The sequence below is a fragment of the Scomber japonicus genome, chromosome 15, assembly GCF_027409825.1.
Source record: "Scomber japonicus isolate fScoJap1 chromosome 15, fScoJap1.pri, whole genome shotgun sequence".
Taxonomy (NCBI): Eukaryota; Metazoa; Chordata; class Actinopteri; order Scombriformes; family Scombridae; genus Scomber; species Scomber japonicus.
In genome coordinates this window covers 22518287-22544971 of record NC_070592.1, presented here as the reverse complement: position 1 = coordinate 22544971, position 26685 = coordinate 22518287, and the positions used below count along the sequence as shown (strand labels likewise).

At 39.7% G+C, this 26685-nt stretch overlaps 2 protein-coding genes across 2 annotated transcripts; one reads left to right on the top strand and one right to left on the bottom strand.

Moving 5' to 3' along the window:
- The first annotated feature begins 10320 nt into the window (after positions 1–10320).
- Positions 10321–16972, top strand: si:dkey-166k12.1 (solute carrier family 22 member 6-B). Its single transcript, XM_053334379.1, has 10 exons — positions 10321–10659; positions 11861–11964; positions 12463–12617; positions 13548–13716; positions 13897–14011; positions 14848–14954; positions 15065–15276; positions 15366–15474; positions 15594–15806; positions 16167–16972. Exons 1-10 carry the CDS (start codon positions 10321–10323, stop codon positions 16267–16269), a joined length of 1626 nt encoding a protein of 541 aa, XP_053190354.1. The 3' UTR covers positions 16270–16972.
- Positions 16553–26484, bottom strand: zgc:110239 (uncharacterized protein LOC550326 homolog). The gene is made up of 11 exons (XM_053334378.1): positions 26327–26484; positions 25568–25627; positions 25390–25482; positions 23593–23765; positions 23221–23482; positions 22935–23130; positions 22015–22208; positions 21837–21928; positions 19923–20084; positions 18192–18381; positions 16553–18116 (listed from the first exon to the last, which is right to left on the bottom strand). The coding sequence occupies exons 1-11, from the start codon at positions 26370–26372 to the stop codon at positions 17929–17931; spliced, it is 1656 nt and encodes a 551-aa protein (XP_053190353.1). The 5' UTR covers positions 26373–26484; the 3' UTR covers positions 16553–17928.
- Positions 26485–26685: the final 201 nt, after the last annotated feature.

The following is a 26685-nucleotide window of genomic DNA, read 5'->3' as shown; positions in this document are numbered from 1 at the left end:
CATTGAGTCTCTCAGACAGTGTATCAGGCAGAGTGCTGATACAGTAAGAAGAGACAAAAAATGATCTTATTTATTCATGAACTATTTATTGATCTAGCTGCTCCAACCAGCAGAATTATGACTTGTTTTAAAGATGCAGTGTGTAGAATGTAATGGCATATTCATAATATAATATTTGTATGTTTTAATTAATGTATAATCACTTGAAAATAAGAATTGTTGTGTTTTCGTTTGCTTAAAATGAGCCTTTATATCTACATAGGGAGTGGGTCCACTTCCATGGAATCTACCATGTTGTGCCACAATGTTTCTACAATAGCTCAGAATGGACAAATTAAATACTGGCTCTAGAGAGGGCGTTTCACATTTTTGTACCTTCACCACTAGATACCACTAATTCCTACACACTGGTCCTTAAATGTTGACTTGGGAGAAATATGTTTTTCTCTCATCAAGCATTTCACAAGATCATTTTTTATTATGATCAACTGAAAGACTTCAAAGATGTCAATTAAGGAGAGTGGAATCAATTAAATACTTATCTATTTACCTAAAGATATTTCCAAACTATTACATTTGAAGGATTAAATATCAAATGTTTCAAGAAAGTCTATCAACTTAATTTGCTAAGACTGTCACTATGTAAAGACAGCATTACATGAAACTAGTAATCTGTAAAAAAAAAAAAAAAAAAAAAAACAGGCTCATTTAGCCCCGCCTACTGCTCCTACTGCAAATTGCCAGAATCCACCACGGCCGGACAAAAGACCCAATCAGAGCCAGGATTGTGTCTGATGGAGTGTCTGACAGTTGTCAATCACTGCTCACGCACACAGGCCCCTCCCTCTTCCTCCTCAGCTCGGTCAAGCTCATATCTTCGAGTTTCTAGGTAAGGTATAGCCATGTGAAAGTCACTGTAAAGCGCTTTATATCTCGCTGTGTGGAGTGTAGTTCATGTATTACTGATCGCGTGCATGTGATTCTTCCTCCTGGTGTTTAGGGCGTTAGAGCATATGTTCCATGTCATCTCCTTGTTTCATATACCATAAACTTTTGTATGACACATCAAGAATATCAGCAGCACAGGAAACATACTATTCTCTCTATAATCATATCATAGCTGTCAACTTACAGAAGTACTTGAGTGTCTCTTCAATCTGTTCAGTGGTCAGGTCGAGCCGGGCGTCCGGCGCGATGAGGGGAGTGTGCAGCCAGTCATCTTGGTCGTAGCCGTAGACGGTGTCAGCCCGCAACCGATACACCGGCAACTGCTCCTCCAGAAGACTGATGATCTCAAACTCTGGCAGGTCAGTACTGTTACACACATCTGAACATCAGAGAGAAGAGGGGAAGAAGAGAGGAAGGTGAATATACTACAGTACAGATTAACAACAACCATTTAAACTGTACAGTATCTTGTTAGAGTATATAAAATAATGCCAGTTAGGACATTATGTCTTTGAAGCAGCTTCACTTTGAAATATAGAAAACTAATGGAAAGAAAAAATTATAATTCCAATTTAACATTTTCTTCATAATACATTCATCACACTTTTTTAAATGCTGTACCTGGACATTTTAGTGTTTTCTTCAGTTGTGGACACATTTCTACTATTCTTGAATTTATGAACACACAGCGATGACACTCAAGCTTACTATAAACTAAAATCTTAACAGTTTCTTCTTGATTTCCACACAGCTGACTCTCACATATACCTGTGATGGTCTCGGCGTCCCTGCAGTCGGGCGCCGCCGGTCGTGTATCAGGCTGGCTGGAATCGCCCTCGCTCACATACTGCTCCTCGTGAATGTGCTGCTTGTCGGGGTCAGGGTCCGGGTCTGGGTCCGGGTCCAGGTCTGGGGCCGGGGGCAGGGAGGGGGCCGGGGAGGCCAGTTTGGCTCACCTCTCACTGGTGGAGAGAAACAGGGGCCATGGGCCTCTGGAGCTGGAGCTCCGCTTGGTTAGCAGGTCCACCTGATGGACTGAAGACAGCAGGTACAGTAACCTGGAGAGGAGAGGAACACACAGAGAGAGAAGTAAGGAAGGATGGAGAGAGAGAGAAGCAGACTTTCACATAGCACAAGCTCATTCTAATCAATGCACGTCTTTCCCTACAGAGTCTTTAACTTCAAGTGCTGCTGCTGACTCTGCAATGTGCTGCCTGCCAGCAAGTTGCATAAATCACAGTCTATCCACTGCAGACAACATTCTTCATCTGTCGGGAAATGAACAAGAAGGCAGATGGAGGTTAAGAGCAACTCCTGATAATAACATGATATCATGACAGTGTACTACTTAGCTGATACAGGTACGGGAAATACTTTTTTTTTCATCATGGGAGATCAGATGGCCGCTTAAACTAGAACAGAGAATCTAGAGCTGCAAGGACTTTAGTGTTTAAAGGCCAATTGAGCAATTAAAGGACAAACTTTTTAACCTCTAGCCAAGACTGTAAACCACATCTCCTGAGTCCTCAGTCACAGAAGGAGGCCTCACTCAAAGTCAGAAATGACTGGAGGGGTCTGGGACTCAAGTTTGATCCTGGTCCCCTGTGTGAAGTAAATACAGCAGTGCTCATTCATAACAACATTGCAGCACTCTGTGTTTCTCCTGCAGGGCTTCAGTGTGTCACTGCAGATACACAGTGTGCTACAATCACAACACAGATGTGAATCATGCACATCAGTGGTGTGTAAGATCAAACAGACAACAGATTATAAATAGAAGCAGGGAAGAGGTGTGTGCTTATGCATGAGTGTTTTTGTGTGTCCTCTGCAGCCGGTAGCATGAATACACGGTCGTCCCTATTTGCACGATACACCTGGTGATGAATGAGCACATCTATCAAACCTGACGTGAAATGTTTTGATAACTAAGAAGCACATACATGACCACACTGATGGAGAAAGGTGCACAGGTGCTTTTGGTAAATGCTCCATTCTCTATAGCAGCACTACAACCTTGAGACGTCTTTCCCATTGCGGCAGTGATAGTTTCCTACATGAGCGTGAGAACAGACCACACCATCACAACTCACATGTAAACTCTCATTAGTGTGTTGGACCGCTGATCTGTAGGAAATCATTAGCTCCTGTGTAAAGATTTGCCAAAATGATATATAATTACATAATCTGTGGGATGAGACTTCATTTCAGATTCAAGCTGCAAATTTGGGATTCTAAATCATACATCCTCACGTCCCCAAAAACACTGTTCTCCACACTAGTCATTACATAACCATACTCTTCAATTTACAAAGTTTCCTCCTTCTCAAAAAGGTACCACATTGATAAACTGTTAGCTGTGATTCCATGTTTAATATCTCTACAGGGACATGCATTACATTAGGCCCCAGTACTGTCAAACATATCTGGTGTTTGAGGATTTGGAGAGGAATTATTGTTGGGAGAGAGAAACCTTATATCAGAGTGTTGTTCCTGCACCTTATTTAATAGAAATAAGAAACAATATGTGACTAACAACTGACTGGATGTTCTACAATGAAAAAATAGTACAACTGTCATGTATTGAGTGCTACTACAATAGATGCTGCAGCTATATAGGCCAAATATTCATTCATGCATGTGTCATAAACAATGTTACTTGAATGCTGTTGAGGGTGTGGCTTCATCTTCATCATCATATGGCGGTTACTGTAGCGGATGCTGAACATGGTTTTCATAAATCGCGTCCTCTCACTGACACAATAAACGGCCCGAGCCTGATCAGCTGATCTTATGATGCATGCCAGCGCCATTGAAATGATGTTTTAGTGACAGCAGTGAAAGCGGATACAGAGCAGTACTCACACTCAGTGATCCAAACGGTGCTTTTGGTGTCTGTCAAATATCCAAATAGAGGGATTCTGGTGCAGGTCAGTGATCCTGCTGGGAGGTGATCGGCGGATAGAGCAGGATGTCCCTCGGATGATCTGTGTTAGACAGACAGTGTGTGTGTGTGTGTGAGAGAGAGAGAGGGAGTGTGTGTGTATGTGTGTGTGTGTGCAGGCCGGGCGCAGCGCAGGGATGTTTTATGCGGTCTGGATCTAAAAGCGCTGGATGATCAAGGTCACCTTAAGTAGATTTCCAAGGTCGCTCCTGACCCGGTCCTCTCTAGAGCTCTTCCTGCCATACAGCCATCTCCCTCCGTCTCTTCTTTTCTCCCTCTCTCCCTCTCTCTTTCTCTCTGGGTAGCCTCCTTCGGCAGCATCAAGCGCACAAGGCCACTTCTGGCTAATGACTTTCAAAATAAAATCCTTGATAGTCATAATAAGTTTGTAACCAATCAAAGACCAGGATGATTAGTTCATATTACAAGCCTGAGTAAATGATGTGAAAAAATGCAGTTAATGGAAGATATAGATGATTCAGAACTCTAAAACATGATGTCCAGTTTCTGTACAGGATGAGACCTTAGCCAGATAATTAATATTAGGGCATGCTTTTTTTTAATATATGCTTTTGTGCCGATTTGATTCTCCAACGATTTTTGGGTCCCGATTCAATTTAAATTGCGATTCTGATTAAACAAGTATTGCGATTCGATTTTACCAAGTATTGCGATTTTATATTTCAATTATTGTGATTTTCGTTCCTTAAACAAGAACAGGTTGAACCAAACACTTGATAATATATCATATCATTTACAAAAAACAATACACACATCAGTTTGTGAGATTTATTTTTAAAACTGTGCACCTGCCCTCACAAAAAACATTCTCATCTGCCAACATCTTACAATAAACTAAACTGCTACATTTAGCTGGTCTTTAGAAACTAATAAATAAATTAAAAAATCACCAGAAAAAAATTGCGCTTAATATAAAAATCTATTTTTTGGCCCAGCCCTAATAAATATATGGCATCAGATTAGTGCCCAGGTGCACCAACGTGGTCAGAAACTGCAGATACAACATTTACAAAGCTTTTGATTTATCTTTTTATCACAATTCTCATTAATAAGAATTAAAAAAACAGTTAATAATAATAATACTCTATTTTTGGATAGGGACAGTGCATATTGATGAACATTGATATTAGACATCTCTGTAAATATGCTGGATTATAGCAATATTGCTAATTTGCATCCGTAGTCCCTAGTGAGTAAAATAAGTATAAAAAAGAATACAAGTTGAAGAGACAGCAAATCAGTAGATAAGATACACATAAAACACACAGTAATACAATACACAATCAAGAGCATGTCAGATCCAGACAGGAAACAGCAATGTAAAAAAAAAAAAAAAAGAGTTCAGTCAGTGTTAAGTCCAGTTAGTGGTTACATTTTTGATTTGATTTGAGCAAATGTTTTAGTTGTCCTCTAAAAGAAGAGTATGTGGGGCATTCCCTTATTGTGGAGGGAAGACTATTCCAGATGTCCCCCCACACAACAGACAACACATTCCTCCCATACGTGGTGCGTCTGTGGGGAATCTCAAAGTCCCCTCTATTACAAGCCCTGGTGCTCAAACCTCCCACAGTCGTTTTTCTTATGAACTCATTCAGCGGTGGTGGAGCAAGACCATGGAGACATTTGTACACAAAACAAGCAAATCTAAAAGTTTTAAAATTATGAAAACTTATAAAAATACGTTTTTTAAGGGTATTGCAGATATGGAAAGAAAAGGGTTTTCTATCCAGAGTCTTTAGGGATATAAAACTGATATATCTATCAGTTGAAAAGTAGTTGCTGCTATTTACTGTTTTATAAAGGCCAGAAGGAAAATCAAGTTTTTTATAAATGTTGTATGTTCTGTTTCTAAGCAGGAAACTCTGCCTTTGTGTTTTAAAATGAAAATAAAGTCAATATTCTGTTTTCAGTGCTTTAATTTCTGTTTCTGAAAAACAACAAAACAAATAAAATAAAATAAAAATCACATAATCTCAGCTTGTTCTCTGTCATCATTAGTTGTTGAAATTGTTGTTTTTTGATTAAAATCTGTAATGGGTTTGCATGTAGTCCTCATAAAGACATATTTATGATAGAGATAATTATATTTATTATGACCCCTGCATTGGGATGTGAGTTGCATTCAGACTGGAGCATGTCTATATATGACACTACATATATATATGACTGTAGATTGATTCATATTTGTAGTAGACTGTAGTAGACTGTGGATTGATTCATATTTTCATCTTGCTATCATTTGCACACTCTTCTTTGCTATTTCAATATTTTACTGTATTTCATTGTTGTCTAGTTAAAGGGCCCTTTGTGCTTTTATTTTTAGAGCACCATTTTATATCCTGGAGGATTATGTCTGACTTGACAATTTCATCTCTGTCATCCAGACACCCAAACCCAGTACCCAGCCCATTCTAGACCAAGCATTAGTGACGTCATGAAAACCCTCAACAGGAAGAGGACAGACTACAAGCCATGTAACAGACATAATGTGGGAAACCTATCTCAAAGTCATCCAATAATACATTTCCTCTAATGTGGATATGCACATATTTCACCATTGTTAGTAATTTAGTAATGTATCAACATACCTTATTCCCTAAATTATGTAAATTTAATAATTATGCATAAAAATGTCAATCAACCCACAAAATTTGTATGAAATATAGACTTCTTTTAATTGAAAGCTGACTAAACAGAAGTTAAACTGATTCCCACGACTCTGCTGTGCTTCCCTCTCATTTGACCAGCTGGACTGAAGAGAGAGGAGCCATTGTTCTCCAGAGAATAACGAGACATGACTGAGTCTGCAGTTTCCTCAGCCCAACACTCTGAACTCACAGTATTGTCACAGGATACATTATTTTACAATGTGCAATACAGAGTACAGACCCCAAAACTGTTACATTTAAACAACCATTATATTTAGTCTCAATCCAAAATCAGGGGTGATTCAGTGCTCCATGTAACTCAATACACACATCATGGTGAGTGATGTCAGGTGACATGCACAAGGCCTTTCTTAAAAGAGACCTTTAGTGATATAATCTTGTCAGTATTTATTGCATATGGCCTGTTCATTAATTGTATTGCCTGCTGTTGCATGCAGTTGGTCATCATGTACCACATGCTAAATATTTTTTGATTTATGCTTCTTAAATATGTCTTTTGAACAGTCAGATAAAGAAAGACATATCATTTGACCATGTCATCTTGAGCTGTGGTAAATTATAATAGGCATTTTTCACATTTTATAGACAAATAATCAACGACAAAAAGCAGATTAATTGATAATAAACATACTATTGTTATCTACAGGCCTTATTTCATGAAGACAACAAATATATATACTGTTCTTATATCAATATATTTTCCTTTATTTTGTGAATATTGTGTTAAAGTCCCTTGAACAAAGCAGCCTTATGCAGCCCCATCTGTGTGAGTACATCCAATTGATTACCATACAGTTGTATAATTCAGTCAGTATTGAAATGTCTTACAGTATGGTATATTATTATATTATATATTTTTGATGTAACACATGTACATGTAGGTACTGGCAAGAAAAACAGAGGAAAGGAAAGATGTTAAAAGTAGACATTATAGCATTAAAACTATATTTCAACACAGCACACTTCTTAATTTAGATACATCAAACCTGAAGAGTTTTAGCCTGCAGAGGTGGAACTTTGTTGGTGAGCACCTGAAGGCAGCAGAAGCAGTCGGAGCCCATTACCACATAGCTGGATTAACCTCTCATATTGCCCCGGAGCAAACATTTGTGGTTGGGTCTCGATTGACCCCAACTATAAAAAACAGTCACAATGTTTGTAGCCTCCAGGTATAGAAAATCTCTGTGTCAGATACATACAATTTAAAGGATGTGGAGTAGTTTAAGCAAGTAAAAAAGTAAACAGCAAATTATAAGTAAGAATAAACAGTAAGCAGTTATAGTAATTAAACGTAAGCATGTGTTACGGCGGCTTCCACCTGTTTGATATGATATGATTTGGTTTATCACTAGCAGTCACTAGCAAAGCAACACAGAACATAAGATAAGCACAGCAGAAACATCAGAAAGATTGGACCACTGAATTTAACTGTATTTAAACATTATAGTTACAGCTGAAAATGACAACAGAAACAAAGTTTGCTGATTTCACACATCATATTTTGTCATGTTTCAAGCAAAAATGCCAAAAACAATTACATACACCCTCCGTGACAGCTTAACAGAAGTAGACACACTCTCTTGATGTCGATAATTATTGTCGCTTTCATGCGAAGAAAATTTAGTCTCATGATTGACTCTTTCATGTCTCAGTTTGATGGCTGGACAAATTATGATGGTCACAATGCCCTGTGGTTAGATTGTATCAACTGGTGTTCAGAAAAAATGATCACTGGAATGAAAGGAAGAGAAAGAAGCGGCTGCAATATAAAAAATGTCCCGTGAATAAAGTCATATTTGCAGTAAGGAAGCTTTCTGTGCTCTCTTTGATGGCTTGAGTTTGAACTTCTGAAGGAGCTGGACATTGAGCTGTTCTCTGACTTTGCAAAGGAAAAGGCAAGAAAGAAGAACTTCTGATGGTAAGAACCATTATTCTGTGTGTGTATTTAGTAGTATTATCTGTTGTGTTTGGATGACCAGATAATGTAATATATACATATATATGTAAATATTGTGAATGAAGTTATTTGATTTGCTGTTTGCTTAACATGTTTAGTATCACTGTGGCATGATGCTGCTATAGGCCTGTGTGTGGGAGTTGATTTGTCATGTGCATTATATTTTGGCTTTTGCAGTGTGTGAAGTTGCCTAACCCACTTAGTGACACTTATTTTGAAACCTGCAATCAGCTGTGCTGTGTGTGCCTCCGTATGGCATTGTTGTATACTCAGTCACATGTGTCAGTCATACCTGTTGTGGTGTCTGCTTGGGCGGTTTTCAGTGAATACTAATATTACCATCGTCTTTAGCCATACACTGCCTTGAAATGATTGAATCTACTGTGATTTGTGAGTGAAATGGCAATATAGCACTTGGTTTATTGATGTGTACAAGCATACCTGCTCCCAGCTCAGCAAAACTACTTATTTGGCTTTTGACCAACAGGTGTGTGATTTGACATGTCAGCTTAACTTGAAGCTCAAAATAATGAAGGTGAATTTTAATGGCCAGGATGAGTAACATCGGGTGGATGTGATTTGTGCTGCGAGACGGTGTGGGGGGAGTCAGTGACTGCCAGTGCCCAGGGGCCCCCTGGGGGTACTAATCCAGCCTTGGGTACCACCTTCTCAAATGTGAATGTTTGGAAGTGTTCCATGAAAGTAATTGCAACATCTTCAGGGTTTTCACTGTCAGTCGGACCAACCAAGTAGTATTAACTTTGGTTTCAGGGAATAATTATATGCATTTTTCACTGTTTTATGACACTGAACAATCAATAAGTGTTTTATGTGCAGTTTGATGAAACACAATTTTACAACAACATCAACAATCATAAACACAATGTATAGGCTGCGGTTAGGGGAGAGGAGCCTCTGGATTAAGCATCTCTGTATTTCAATAATCACACAGCAGATGGCAGCAGAGGGCCACAGACACGGCGTATCTATAGGTGTTTTGTGTTGTGTGTGGGTCATGGTTACAAAAACAAGGGGCTATAGCATACCATACGTCATCATGAATAACATGCAGGCTGATCATCGGTTTCCTTAAAAATAACAACAATACAATTGACTTACAGCACCCGTGGTGTGGTGTGATGCTTGCATTGGAGCGGCTTTAATGGGATTTTGTAATGATGCTATGGCCCTGCCCTTTAAGTAATGGATACATAACAACATAGGCGCTCCCAGCTGCCATTAATTAATGTGGGTTTCTTCAGATTGCGCGCCGTGTGGAAACATCTAGAGCATCAAAACAGCTTTGTGTGTGGCTGCATGCATGACTTTTTTTTCACTTTTTCCTATTTTTTTGGCGAAAATAAACAATGGATTAAAAATATTAGATGCATTTACTTGTGCAGTGTTCATATTATGTTGGAAATCCGTCAGGTAGGTAAAGAAAAACACACGATTTTGGAGCTGCACTTATCTCCAAATGAGGCTTCATTTGGAGATAAGTGCAGCTGCTTGTGGAAGGGATGAGAAGTGATCGTCGGGGGTAGGACATCAGTTCATGTTTTCTACGGGTCATTTCAGGGCTTCTAATAGATGGTTCCTGTTTTCAGACTGGAGCTGGACTGACCGAGCGCGCACATGGGAATTTATTTACCTTGTTTACCTCCTGAGCTCTGCACTGCAACACTGAGTTATTGTCTGCTGGGAATTTACACTCAGACCACTGCCACCTGCTTTTCATCCAGCTGGAGAAGAACCAATCTCCAAATTGGACTATATCTCCCAAAATGAATTTCGACCAGATCCTCTCTGCCATCGGGGGATTCGGCAAATACCAGAAGATTTTGTACGTATGGATTTGTTTACCCCAGGTCCTGCTCGCCTTCCATATGATGGTGAGTATCTTTACCGGAGCCACGCCGCCGCACCACTGCCGAGAGAGCTCGAGCTCAGCAACAGGGAATCACTCCTCCTTCCCGGGTACATTGAGCCTGAACTTCAGCCTCTCGGACTCCTCATGCTTCTCCTCGGGCGTCCCGCTGCAGGGAAACCGCACTGAGCGCGTCCCATGTGGCACCGGATGGGTGTACAGCATGGAGACTTTCCAGAGTACCACAGTCACCGAGGTGCGGTAGGATGCTGATGTGCACATAATATATTACGTGTTTAATCAGGTATCAAAAGAGTGCAACTTAGTTTAAATTAACTCTCGATACAGATGTGATCAGCAGCTGTTCCACTTTCCCACATGTTTAGTAAACATAATCATCTGGGAGAATTTCTTATAATAGATCCCAAATTAGACCGGAATAAAAGTAAATAAACAAAATATTATTAAGTATTACAATATTTGCTACTGATCTTCACGCATAGGCAAACTACATATATAGTGACTGTAAGTACAAAGTATCAAACATGGCCCTCATAACATGTTAAGGGGTCTCAGGGCAAAAATGAGCTACCTGGCCCCAGTAACCCTCCTTCCTCATCTGTCTGTACATTGTGTACAGTAATCTGATTAAACACAAATTACTTTGACAATATGCATAATGTAAGCACAGTATCAGAGGAAAAATTGGTTTTAAAATCTATAATTTTCAAGATTAGGGCATAAAGAAGGACCGGATTTAAAGTATTCCAGCAATTTAGAATGACACCTCCGTGAAATTGGGGGATTTATGAGAAGCAGCAGTAGAGGCTGAGATATCCTGGCTTTTTAGTCTCTAAGAGTCAAGCTTCATAAAAATGCTGGATCATATGTTTTCAATAAGGCGACTCTTCAGTTAGACCTTCCTCGCCTGTGAAATTTCCACGTTTCACACTCCATGCCCCACATTTGTAACGCAGGACCTCTGTCAAAAGTTATAAGCCCCACTGGAGATAAAAATGTTTTCTTAGATGTTCGAAAGCTCTTCTTGACCTACTGAAGACATCATAAAACTGTTCTCACAGGCAGATTGGTAACCATGACGATTATGAGCAAAATTGGTGGATTATGAACAAAATTGGTTAGCATGTGATAATGTTATCATGTGATACTGTGCTTCAGTTGTGCATATGCCCAAATGTAGTTACACTTAATCACATTACCATAAACCAATTGCAACACATTGTAACCTGGGGCTTTTGGGAGCCCCCTTTAGGGTCTAGGGAAGTTGGTGATCCAGCCTTGTTGGGCCAGTACAAACTCACTTTAGAGTAGAACAGACACTAGTGATTCCAGCTGCACAAGTACCCATCTGTAAATGACAAAAGTTTAGTTTCATTCAATCATATGTATTCTGCACTGACACCACCTCCCTTCTGCGCTCTCTCCATCACCACCAGTGGGACCTGGTGTGCGACAAAGCGGGACTGAACAGTGTCGGTTCATCTATCTACATGTTCGGCCTGTTGGTGGGATCTGTGGTGTTTGGAGCCATGGCTGACAGGTACACGTTGCTTCTCTCTCTTAGCCTGGAGTCCTTTAACTTGTGACTGTAAGGACACTGTACATCACACAGTCAGATCCTCAACATCAAAGCATGGCTGCAGGGACAGACCCAGCTGGAGTCTTTGGCATATGGTAGCCATGTGTAAGTAGGGCACTTGACACATGAAATGAAAGGGCTACTTTACCATGGTATTACTATGGTGTTAATCCTTGAGTTTACAAAAAAATAAATGTCTCACATTTAAATATTCATGATGCACTGAAACTCCTCTAAATTCCATATTAATATATTATTAATATATTATAATTCTTTAAGGTGTGTTGGCAGGATGTGGAAGTTTTGATGCACTACTGGCCTGTATAGGCTGGTCTCACCCTGTCACAGTCACACTGATGTATTTAATCACTCATTTATGCATGTGCATAGAGAGCATACTCGTGTCTACCTCTCTTAGATGAAGCTTTTAAGAAATCTGTTTTAAATTCTCTGTGCAAGGTACGGCCGACGTTTTGTGCTGCTGCTATCCATTGCTCTTCAGACTGTGTTTGGAGTCGCCGTGGCCTTTGCGCCCAACTTTCCCGTCTACGTGATTCTTCGCTTCATAGTTGGTGCCACAATATCTGGAGTGATCATCAATGCCTTTGTACTGGGTACTAACAGAACACAGACACACTCAAACACACACATAATCAGACATGTCTTCCCTGCAGGAGGAAAGAGTAGTTGTAGTACTAATGGCAAGAGTGTTTCGTTCTACAAATGAGTACAGATAATATTTGAGATTGTGTTGTGGTCAGGGTGGTAATGGCAATATGTGAACTCAATTCTATATCGTGATTTTTTTGTGAAAAATGCAACAAATTAAAAATGTAAGAATCATTAGTTCTTCTTCATTAATGACACCAGTGGCTATTAATTGAGCTAGCTAAAACATGAGCTAGCTAAAACCATAATAATTTCATGCTTTGCAGTAATGTTAGCATACCTGACTGTTGTGGTGTGGGCTGGTTGTTTGTTAATGTTATTAGACAACATTTTTATGCTAACATTAGCTAGTGCTGCACCCTATTGGCCAATATCTGAGTCCTTTACATACAAATTAGTCTTGCTTTTCTGGGCAACTGAGAAAGTTGGGGAAGGCCTATTTTTTTTGATTTGTTAACATTCTGTTGATAGTCCATTTTTTGATGTTTTTAACTAAAATTCTCAAATTTTTACATATTGCACCTTTAAGTTTATCTTGTTACTGGAGAGCACATACTGGTATCACACACACATATACTATGAGAAGACTATGTTGCAAGTTTGAATTCCTAGTTCCTACATATGGATTATAGAAACTAGATAACAAACAGATGTTAGCAGCAGCCACAGTCATTCAGTATCAGTCAAGGACAACAGTGGATTAATGTAGTCAAATTGTTTTTTAAGTGTAACAATGTCTCATGATGTTTTGTGCTATTTTTCTCCTGATCCCAGAACACAAACCCTTGCCACTCTTTCCTCAACCTTAAAGCTCCAAACCACCACCTCAGTTTATCCCCGTGATTCCTCCTTTCCTGTACTGTTTCCCTCCATAGGCACTGAGTGGACATGCACCAAAAGGCGCATGCTGGCTGGTATCACCACCGACTACGCCTTTGGCCTGGGGTACATGCTGCTAGCAGGCATAGCGTATCTGATACGAGACTGGAGGAAGTTACAACTGGCTATATCAGCACCGGGCTTCCTGCTTATCTTCTATATATGGTATAGATTCAAGGGGCATGAGAACATTACATCCACTGTATAGGACATGAATGCATGAATGCCCTCTTTGTTATCCTCATTTCCTTCTCTGCCCTCACTTCCGGCACCTTCTCTTGCCCCTGTCCACTCATTGGTCCTTCCGTCGCTCTCCATGTCTGTGATCTCTGTAACTCCTATCAGGGTAGTTCCTCAGTCTGCCAGGTGGTTGTTGGCCAATGACAGGAAGGAGGAAGCCATCGCACTTCTCCGCAAGGCAGCGCTTGTTAACGGACGGGTCTTACCTCCCGCTGTACAGGTGTGTCTCATACCATTATGTACTGAAATCTATTTCTCTCCTATAGAAAACAACTATTTTTGTCAAGAAATAAGGCTGGCATTAATATGTATGTAATATAATATTGTGTATTGTGTTTGACTGTCTCAATACTTTCTGACAGCCCTACCATGTCTGTTTGTCTGTCAAGTCTCTTAAGCAGCTGAGCACTGTTGTTTTAGCAAATGTTGCTCAAACAAGAAGAAATAGGGCATTTGTTGGGGACGATTTTTGGCTGGGGATGAAGTATTTTCAGCAGCAGAGCACTACAAATAGGGTTAATTTAAAACGAGCTACAGTCTTCATGTTTATGGTAGTGAAAGAAATCAGTGCAGGTCTATGGCACAGAGGAATAAGAGATTAGTCTTTGGTTATAAAGCAAGGCAAGGCAGCTTTATTTATATAGTGCATTTTATACACAGGGGCAACTCAATGTGCTTTACATACAGTATCTCACAGAAGTGAGTACACCCCTCACATTTTTGCAAATATTTTATTATATCTTTTCATGGGACAACACTATAGAAATGAAACTTTGATACAATTTAACAGTAAATCTATAAGCTATACAAGCTGTACACGCATATCAAAGTTTCATTTCTATAGTGTTGTCCCATGAAAAGATATAATAAAATATTTGCAAAAAAGTGAGGGGTGTACTCACTTTTGTGAGATACTGTAAAAACAAAATATCAGATGATTTAACAGGAAGAATTGGAATCATAAAAAAATACAATTAAAAAAAATAGAGAGGCAATACCAACACCAGCACTGTGCTTTAAAATGGTGCTTTATGTGTGTGTCCATGTTCACATCAGGTTGAGAAGTATGATTTCTTCAATGGAGGGAAGCAAAAATACTCAGCAGTGGATCTTGTACGAACACCTCAGATGAGAAAGAGGGCCATCATCTTGTTCTTTATCTGGTAAATTGGTGCATACATGAACTCGTGCTTTTTTCAATCAAATCAAATGTCCTTTTATTCAATTTTTTTCTCCCCTCTGTCCATACCCCTGTTCCTCTTTCGCATCCCAGGTTCGTGAATGTGCTGGTGTATTACGGCCTCTCGCTGGGTGTGTCCAGGTTAGGGACAAACCTCTATCTGACCCAGTTTGTGTTCGGGTTGGTGGAGATCCCGGCTCGCTCTCTAGTCCTCATCGTGCTACCTTGCAGTCGACGCTTTTCGCAAAGCGGCTTTCTTGCCATTGGAGGACTGGCCTGTTTGCTCATGCTTGCTGTCCCTGCTGGTGGGGTGGACACTGTGTTTTTGTATTTACAGAGTGTTATGACAGGCATGCATACATTCATTTTATTCTTACCTGCACTCTGTCTCTAGATTATCCCAGCGTCCTGAGTGGGCTCGCCATGGTCGGGAAGTTTGGTATAACAGCGTCTTTTGCTGTAATATATGTGTACACTGCTGAGATATTCCCTACTGTACTACGGTAAGATGTGTCCTTACAATTTAAATCACTTTTCTCAAACAAACATAACCCCAAATTGATCTTTTTGAATACCTTAATGTCAACTACTACAACATTTGTTTTTCTTGTGTCCCCCTCAGGCAAACAGGAATAGGGGTATCCAGTATGTTTGCGAGGATGGGCGGTGTGTTGGCCCCCATTATCAACATGCTTCATAACCACAGCCCCACTATACCTCTGGTCATCTTCGGTACCTCCCCACTGCTGGGTGCTGTCTTGGCTCTGGCACTGCCCGAAACTGCCGGCAGACCTCTTCCTGACACAGTGGAGGACGCAGAGAACTGGGACATGAGGTACTACAGTACAATGTGACCTCTGTTTTTTACTAGGGTTAGGTAGGACTGTTTGGATGTTCTTTTTATCGAAATTAGGGGTGAAACTGCAGTTTGTGGTGGAGTAAAATGCAGAGGAAAGTTGGATAATTGTAAGCAAAGTACAAGAAATTAAGAAGGGTAACTCAAGTTATTTAAGAAATAATGTTATTTGCACCAGGTGTTGAAGTGTTACTTCAGTTTACACATATTCTGAGATGTGCTGTTAATATGTCCTTGCTGCTCAGCCCTCACAACCCCAAACAGGGTGGTAAATCTTACTGTCCTGATAACACAACCTGCAGCTATCTCAGGGTGTACTTTGTGTTTTGTCTATTATAGGTCACCAACCAACAAGGAGAACCCTGACATGTGTGAGGATGTTAAAGGATCAGCCAGCAGCACAGAGGAACAGGAGCTACACCGCCTAGCAAGCCAGTGCTAACCACACATACACACGGGCGGAAAACATTCTGTTACTCAGACATTATACGACCTCGACATAACAACCTCTATGCAACTATATGATTTTGAGCTCTATGCAAAAAAAAAAGCCTAAAAACAACCCTAATCCCCGACCATACAAGCACAAACACCCCTGACACATGCACAAAGCAGGCATTCATATATGCTGCCTGGGCAAATCAACAGCCTCCTGTTTAACCTCTTTTAGATGCAGGTAAACATCCGTGTCAGTCAGGAAAAAACAGTCATCGTTTACAATCGTGTGCATTTTCCACAAGTTTAACTTTATTCCAGTTTTGATGTTGATTTGATATATTTGACGTATGTGGGGAGACCATGTGAATAGATCCCCTTTGCAGACAAACAGGTTGCATATTTGTACATATTTATAAACCATCAACGCAGAGTGCAAATTTCTAAGCCTTTGCCGATTTGAAGAGTCAGATTGGACAAGACTTTATCACATAACTTTAAAGCAACATTGCCACCTACTCTCTATTTCAGTACACACATCATGCTGAGCAGCAAGTTTTAGAACTTCATATTTTTCAGGACTTGAAGGATTTATTACATTTTGTTCATTTCATAAAAGCACATATTTTACAATATTTTTGTATAAAAGTGGACTGTGGCTGTAGACTGTGAAATGTCTTTGTTGTATCATAATGCTGTATGGAAAAAGCCTTTATATTCTCCTTCTTAAGCAAAGAGATATGAAACTAGTCAATTGAGATTGCATGCACTAGTTACCTTCAATATGCATCATGTAGCCTTTTTCATAACTGATGTCGTGAATTTGTAGTTTTGTATGAAAACTATGGGATGTGACTGATAAGCATGTAAAGGTGTGATTTCAACTTTGTAAACGTTTGTTTTCTTCTGTTTTTAACAAATTATATCATATCGGATGTAAAAATGACTTGCTATAGTGACTTGGATCTGTGAAATCTCTAGTACATTTTACAAGGGCTGTTATTATTGTGTATTTAAATGAATGGTGCATTAAAAAAAACCCTCCAGGCATGGTTGGTTGGCAGCATAGGTCATGTAATATGTCATATTACTCAAGCTAAAGGAATTTTATTCTTCAAAATGTCTTATTCCTATGATAAGACATTTCAGGCCAGTGTGCTTTGAATGTACATGCATGTGGAGGGGATATAACCAGTAATCCACTGAATGAATTTAGAAAGCATGCCTTATTGCTACCCACAGCATGGTGCTATGTCAGATTAACCAGAGATGTCACTGAATGGACAAACTAACAACTTTACAATTTCAGCCTAGTGCATTTGAATGCATCATGTGATAAAGTACAAGAACAAGTGGAAATGCCTCACCAAATACACTTTGTACACCCGAAGTGAAGGCACTGTGCCGATGTGCCACCAGCAATAAACTTATTGAAATCATGTTTTAAAAAGCGGACTTGTCCTGTGTGTTGGTTGTGCAGCATCTCAATTATGTTACAAACCATTCAACAGCAAAATTTAAAACATCATTATCAAGCATTGACACAATAATCGTACCTAAAACAGCATACATTAAGTCATTTACACATAGGCACTCACATAGTGGCATTAAAAGGAATTGAACAGAATTAAAATCCAGCTTTACATGTGGGTGTAACAAAGCACATCTATGCCAGTGTAACATATGTAGCATCAGTGCTGACGCCGCAGTTGTTATCCTTCATAGACATGAGGATGTAGCCGTCATTTCCCCAGTAGGTGGACCATGAGTTCTTTATTAGCCAGTATGGCTCTCCCTTTAGGTTGCCATATCCCACTGCGAGTACAGCATGGTCCAATGCATCAGTGGTATTACCTGGAAAACCCGAGAAACATTCAGTGTTACAGCAAGTAAAGGGTGAGTCACTGACCACGTGTTAAGTAAACTTACCGCAAGCAGGTTCATAGTAGACGCCGTGACTGTAGAAAACGAAAGATCGATGTGAAGCGTCAATACTGACAGCTGTCGGCCCATTTTTAAAAAGCGCCAACTTAAGAGCCTCTGCATCACCAGACGTGACGTTAGTGTAGCTCTGGATATGTGCAGTAAGCTCAGAGGTGTTCAAGTGGCAAAATCCATTCTGTTCAGAAAGAGAAAGTCTCAAACTTAGCCTACAGTTATCAAATATCATGTTTCTCATACCTACAAACCTCATAGATTGTCTAATCTTAACAATAAACATGAAAATCAGTTATTTTGACAGGTTGAATTATTTAAACAATTGACTGTAAAAATCAGCTTTGCTTAAAAGTTGTCAAAAGTGTGTGTGTCTGTGGTAATTGATGGCATTAAGGTCACAGTATTACATTCATTTTTCCCAGACTAGGTGAAGACAGTTGGAGCTTGTAACTCCAGTCGTTTTTCCAGCTGAGCCCCTCAACTAAAATGTCAGAAAATGTGATTATTTATTTTCTTTGGCAATTATACCCATGTTGATCTACAGGAAATACTTCCAAAAAGAAAACACCTCATGAGTTTGGATTGGAGATCACCGGTAGTCCAGTTATTGGGTTTTGTTTGTTTCATTTTAGTTCATATTTTTCTTTTGGTAGTTTAAAGGTTGAGGATGAACTGGTTGTGATGGGCCATTGTGTGGGTGGTTCGGTAGCCTCCCCATCTTTTGCTCCTTTTGGCTAGTATCACCACCCACTTTTGTTTGTTTTCTTTGCACTTTGAGTATGGTGTATAATTTGAAAAAGAAAAGCTTGTTGTTTTCTTGGCAACTCAGAGGTCTCAGTGCCCCCATTTAAGAGTTGCTACTTAGTGGTAAGTTGGCAACATTTGTGTGTCATGGTTGACTACTTTGTGTAGTGGTTGTCGCAGTCCTTTTTGGTTTGGTCATTTTGGGTGTTGGCTTTGACTTTTGTGTGTTTAATTGCAGTTCTGACCTTTTTGTTTGTGGGATATAGTCACTCCAGAGATCAGTGGATTTTAGTGGAGTTGGGGTGGCCTCCCAGTTTGTCACCTTGTGTGTTGCTGGTTCCCAACATCAATCATAGTCACATCAACCACATGGTGTCCACTTAGTGTTGTGGTAGTAGCAGTTCACTTTTGTTGGGTCTTTTGTGGGTTGCTGTTGGTATATGGCAACAACTTAATACTTGGTCTATTCATTGTGATCCTTCTGGTTTGTGGCTGCTGCACTCTACTTTTGTGTTGGACACCTGTGTTGTTGTTGTAGATACATGCAGTAACTTTGGTTTCGTGGTGTCATTCACATCATGGTGGTAGTCATTGTGTTTAGTGGGAGTTGCTTCCAATTGTTGAGTCCTGCTCATTACTAAACTCAGTGGCAGTTACTTTCTTGGCCCTTCAAACACATATTACATTGCTACATTGCTCCCCAATTGTTCTTCCAAGCATGTTTGTTCTAAGTTTATTTTAGTTTAAGTTGGTGTTCATTGGTAGTAGGGTTGACGGGTTCTATTTTGTTCCGGTTTAGTTTAGATTTTTACTTTGGTAGTTTAAAGGGATGAGCTTGGTACAATGGTCCATTAAATGGCTGGCTCAATACCCCCCCCCAATCTTTTATTACTTTTGGCTGAAATTGTTGGTCAGTTTTGACTTTATGGGTTATTTTACCTCAACAGGTACAGACATCACATCTTGAAATCATCTTACCATTCCCATATAAGCTCCATAGGTTTCTGTTGTGGCAATGCCTCCATGTTTCATGATCCACTCATAAGCCCTCCATTCCTCCCCTCCGTCACAGCCATTATTGCCAAAACCCCAGGAACAGTCCACCAGCATCTGCTGAGACAGAACCTGCAGGGAACCCGTCTGAAAGATGAAAGCAAAAACATGAGCGCACTTGTTCGTAACCTGCCCTTCTCTGCATGAGTCACTGAAGTTCTCTGAAACCCAGTACCAACAGTTTCACCTATGATGGTTTCTTATAGCAACACTTGCTGTGGGCCTCTGAGGATCTAAAATAAACAAGGGGCTAAAAAAAAACACTAGGTGACAAAAAAGACAAGAAAAAAACAAGTTACGAGAGTAGTGAAAAAGTGAAACAAAAGGTCACATGTCAAAAAAGCAACTAGACATACATGTAAGGCTTCTGATAGGACGATAGTGACATTTATAATGAACATTTTAAGACCAGCTGTTATCTACAGGTTGCTAGGCAGATGCTGTGAGATCACGAAGAGGTAAATTTAAAATTGGCCCCTAGGGAGTGGTTCTGTTTGTGAACCTGCCGATGGGGACGGGGATGCTGCTTCACGGAGGTCACTTCCTGCTGCTGCACCACATGCTAGCAAACAAGACAAACTGCTGGGGCTTCACAACAGCACTGATCCCCCGCCAAACTAAACTGTACATGTAAACACTGGGAAACAATTAGTTGTGATCTTATAAGCAAAACTGCCAAACGTTGTAATAGTTCAAACATGAAATGGTGGATTATTTCCTCTATCTCATCTCATTCAAAATAGAAGGCATTGTTTTTGACATTTTATAGACTTAAAGATCAGTTCAAAATGATGTCAGTACATTGAATGAATAGCTAATGATAATACACCACCTCTTCAATAGAGAACTTGCTTACATTAATTCACAGTATCCCTTCTTGTCAGAAAAACACTTCTCTAAGTCCAAACCATCATTTTTTTAATAACCTTCCAAATGTTTTTCCTGTTTTTCTTGCTGTGTCAATTACCTCCTTAAAAATCTCCACTTATCAGCCTACAAATTAGAAAACTGCTGGTACACGCCAAGGAACAACATGAAGATTGTGTGTGTGTGTGTGAGCGTGAGAGAGAGAGAGAGAGAGAGAGAGAGAGAGAGAGAGAGAGAGAGAGAGTCAAAGAATTTGGTCACATCAATGGGGTGCCATCAAATCCCATAATAAAGCAGCCCAATGTTTGGATCGAGTTGCTCAGCAACAAGGGTAAAGGAATGTCTTTGAGCCTTTACCTTCCATGAGATGGAGGCAGACCGATGTTGACATTCACTCAGATTTATTTATTCACACACACACACTGTCAAGTCTGTTCAACTTGAGTGAGAGTCACACAGTGAGTCGTCTTGTGGACCCGCCCCTACTGACTGAATACAGACGGTGTACTGAGAGCAGGGCTACTCCACAATCAAACTTTTTTTAAAAGTCAAAAACATCCTCAGTTTACCCTGCTTACATCTTTATATGTATTCCTGTTTTAAACTTTTTGTAAAAAACTTTTTTCTGCTGTTTTTGAATAGATATTTGCTCCGTGCTTGTCATTTTGACATTTCTACTGAATGTTTGACACCTCATGACCTTTGTTCCCATTAGACTCTGCTGCATCAAATAATTTTAAACCCTGATTGACACACTTCCCTGCTGCTTCTTCTTCAAGAAAGCCTTACAATACTGCAGTAATAGATTACCAGCAAGCATTACTGCAATGCAAATGATCCAAAACAGATGGACAGATGAAGCACCATGCTGAACATCTGTGGCTTCAAAGAGCATACAGGAGTAGCCATGTCAATTGAAAACACTGGATCTGGGCTAGTGACTGTGACAAAAGCTGCTATTTATGCTTTCACCTTAAGGAAGAGAGCACCCTCTACTGCTCCAGTGGTGGCAAAGCTCCAGCAGGAGCCGCATATGGCCTGATCCTTCACTGGGGTCACAGCACCTGCAAAGACAAAGTTGAGGTAAAAACTGGATTATTTGCCAGACAGATGAATCTTTGGTAAACATTTCAAATTCTGTAATACGTACCGTAAAGCCTCCAGTCGAGTGACTCCGGCGTTTCCACTCCTTCGTACATCTTGGAAGGGAAAGGAAGGCCTCTGTTTGGGCTCCTTGTCTGTCTTCTTCCCCTCATGGTGGCCAGCTCTGACATGGTGCGATCTGACAGTGAGTTTAGAGCCAGGGAGAAAGACAGCCCTGCTCTGTTCTTGGAGTGGACGAACCTACAGCAGCAGACAAGGAAAGAGTCTCAGTCAACTGAAATCTTTCAATTAAAGCTTTATCTATAATCAATCATTTCAGCATCATTCTTGTATAGCTAGTATGACCTAAAAAGAAACAAATATGATGGTCAATGTAAAATTTCTGTCACCTATACATACATCTGTAATAAAGGATATAGATTATTTTAACATAAGCACACAAACATGATATGCTTGTTTATCCACTCACCGGACAACAATACAGAACATATCTTGATAATGGTATGATCATTTTTATATAGTCACAGACATTATTTCACAATCTAGGTTGTAAGAGATTAACTGAACTTTCTACAGTGCACTATTTGGACAAGGTGTTGATTATATTTTCCTTTGCCCTGTTGGTTCGAGCTATAAGGAGTTCCAGACAGAAGATATCTAATAATGAGAGAATCCACTGGGGAAGTTTATTAAGAGGCTTCCACCTTAATACTAACAACTTTTTTTGTGGCTGGTCAGATCTAAAAGTAGACGTCTTCACTTGTTAACATTAATTACTGAATTATCCATTAGAAGTAAAACATTAGGTAAACTAGGAATATAAATTCTGGTTACATTAGGTAGCACATATGCAACTCTAGATCAAAAATACTTCACATCTGGAAAATCCCACATTGTAAAAAGAGAGGTTCTGCCTTCATTATCATTATATAGTGGGTGGGTGTGAGATTAAAAATTGCCTCTCACCTGAGATTATGAACAAAAGCATGCTCCCTCTTCTCATGCTCCCTTTCGTCACTGTACTGACGTTGGAACTTCTCCTTGAAATGGTTGAACATGCGCTGAGAGTGGCCTGAAGCCGACGTGTGGATGAGCTCTTTCATCGGATTGGCCAAGATGTGGTGCTCAACTCCTGGACCAGGAAAACCTCCACAGGTCATACCTGTTAAAAACAATTAGACCATAGAGAAAAGTGTTTTATCTCTTTTAATTCCTCTAACACATCTTATAAGTACAACACTACACTACAAACCTTCAGGGAGCAAGAATGCTTTTGGGTCCACGCCAGTGCTGAACTCCTTGTAGTCTACCAAGTATTTGTCATAGTGGGATCCCAGCAGCGTGTTGTATCCCATCATCTCATAGTGGAGGGGTATGGCCGGATCTTTCTTGCCAAATGCATCTTTCTCAGAATGGGTCACCCACAGTGTGTATGTGTTCTTCTTGTAACCCACTGTGGTCACATTCTGCCAGACTTCACACAGGGATCCTCCATAGTACTCCATCCTTAGAAACTGCAGCAGAGATTAAGTCTTTAAACGGTGCCCTTCTTTGTTTAGATTGATATCACTATGCTGAAAATCTATGTAATAACAGTGTCTTGATGTTAAAATAGTACACAGACCTGGAATCCCTCAACATCAGGCAGAGATGCTTGTGTTGTGACGGTTTCATCCTTTGTTCCGTTGACCTGGAAACACTTCATCACATTCAGCTCTGTCTCAGTGGTCTCCGGGGTGATTTTATAGGAAACCCCCCACTGCTGCTCCGCTCCCATCTGGTACGTCGACACTTGGCCTGTTGATGAATTTGTGAAATAAAAAGTTAGTAATGATATAGTAATAGTGATAGTAATGATATAACTTTAAGGGCTATCATAGACTTTATTTGTGTTAATTACCTTGAACTCAGTGATGAGTAGAGTTATTAATGAAGAACAGCTACACATGCTTTTTTTGTTTTGTCTTCCTGTTTGTTTCGTTAATGTATGTTATTGTTTTTTGTGTGTTTTTTTATTAGGTGATGTCTGTAACACAATTTTGTAAAATGCAAATTTAAAAAAATAAATGGATAAATAAAAACGGCTACACATTTTAATAAAATGTTCTTAATCACTGTTAATCTTTTGGATTAATGATTGAGCTGTGTTTCAGGAAGGGAACCTTTTGTGTGGCTGACTTTATTGTAGAGTTTGTTAAGATAACGTTCTTTATTCCCAATATGATGCAAGAAATGTGTGTTTGCAATGTTGCAATATTCTTGTCTATGTTTGACACATTTTTCACCACTGCATCAGTATTGAGGTATTGCACAAATTCATGTTGGCTTGGCAATGTGTATGACACACTAACTAACTAACTAACTAACTGACTGACTAATCATTTTTACTAATTTCTATAGACTGTTAATTTCCTTCTCTTACTGAAGGTATTTGTACTATTTAGGCTTCCTATACAACTAGTCTACCCTCCTCTGGTAAGGCATACACTGTATCCCTTTCTTTTATTATGAGAAATAAAGTAACAAGTAAGTTGCCATCAGTGTGTGAGTGTGTGTGTGTGTGAACTGGTGAATGTTGACATGTAGTGTAAAAGGGCTTTGACTGGGTGGAAGACTGGAAAGGAGCTATATAAATGCAGTCTGTAGGAGCTATTTGTTATGTTTCATTTGACCACTAGGGGGAGTATTGTTTTCTTTTGTCTACATGATTTCAGATGAACACCGAGTGTAGTAATCAGAGGTAAGATCAGTCTGAGTTGGGAGGTGGTGGGGAGAACAGGCTGCAAGTCAAGCAATGAAATGTCTTTTTCATTATTCATCATCTGACTTCATTCTTTATGTTTGATTTGTGATGGATATGTGCCAAGAACACATACTGCCTGGGGAGCTAACTAACAAAGTTTGGATAGTCACGGCATGTTCCCTTCTGTTCTCTCCCCTCTATATCCTTCCACGCCATTTGCATCTAGTATTTAACAAAATAGTATGTATTTATTTCAATTTTTAATTATTATGTTATTGCTTAGTTTGGGTTACTGTCTGGTTCTCTTTGCTTTAACTGTTTGTACTGTCCTGTGGGTATTTTCATGTTAATCACTTATCCTGCACTCAAACTGTATATTGCACCAAATAATGGGGAAAAAGCAAAAAATACAAAAAGTAACATACACAGGGAGATAATAAACACCACATTTCAGTTCACAGAAAGAAGGTACAAAATCACGAGCATGTAACATGACTCAACAGAATAAGTTCCCTAATGGTATTTTTTCATTCTTTTTCACTTCTCTGTTTATGCTGAGTGATTTATGTTCCACTCTTGTCACTTTAGCTTGACACATCAGTTCTCAGTTTCACATCACTAAACCCAACATGCAGGGAGAATACAGAGTCCGGTTTCACAGATCAGCATGTGTCTTACCATGGTAGTAATCTATTCGGCTGGACTTTGTGTCTAGGTCTAACCATCCCTCAAATGGCTCCTTAATCTCAGCATAGGGCAGAGAGATCACTCCTGCAATGGAAATGTGACAGATTTATTGTAATGTGGCGGAATTATGAAGACAAAGAGACCTAAAATGTTGTGTCAAACTGCTCACCCTTGACATGATAGGCTTTCCCAAAATCTGGAAGTGAAGGGACTGCTTTTCCATCTGTGGCTGGAAAAGAAAAGAGAGAGGTGAACTGTGGTATAAAGTGATGAATGAGACTTTCTTTTTTTACATCTGTTTACTTCTGGTAAGGACAAACAGGTAAAATGAAACCCTTCTCTGAAAATAGATGTAGCTGGCTAGGAATGCTGGCAGCTGTCCAATTCCAAAGAGATAAAGTCAAGCCAGATAACTGCCTGAGAAACTGATAATATAGCCAGTATGTTATAACAGAGAGCTAACAATAATGGGTTACTGGGACACACTGCTCACTACAGCTCACTGTAGTACAATAAGGAGTACTAGAAAGGAATAATAAGAAATTAAATGCAAGTGTTAGTACATAAAGTGGCATCTGGTGTATTTCATGCATGCCGAAATAAAGAGTAGTTTTCTATAGTTTCCCCCGTGTTTATTAGCCGTATGTGGCTCTCCTGATAAGCTAGTCGACTCTAAATTGACACATTTTTGACCGAAGTTTGGAGTGAAAGCTATATCAGCACATGTCTGAGATAGAGGCAGTTTCTATTGTATTTGAAGACATCAATAATCAGTAACAATGCATTAATTACAGCTGTATAGTCGCCTGAACGTATTAGTTAGAAAGTAAACTGTAACGTTAGCTATCAGCAGCTGTGTAATAGCTAGCTGTTTTCATAGCAGGAAGCTAATTGGAAACAATGTGGCAATTTAAATGTTGTGTCTTACCTAAGACAGTCCACAAAAGAACAGCTGCAATGTACCAGCACCGCATTGTTTCTACTGGGAGCTCAGGAATACAGGTAAAAGTCAAACAGTCAGACTAAACTAAAACTAAAACACATGACTCTGCAACCTTTAGGACTCTCCAAAACACATAACGAACCCCGTACACAATCACTGAGGTCCCCTCTCGACCAATCACAGGGAGGCGTGGAAGCCTGTCCTCCAATCAGATATAAAAGGCGGGCTTTAATTGTGTGTATCATGTGATTTGTGTCATATGACTTAACTTTAGCCTGTTTAGATGGTAGACTACAACAATTATGACTACAATGATGGTTCCCAATCTGACCTATCAAGGGGTC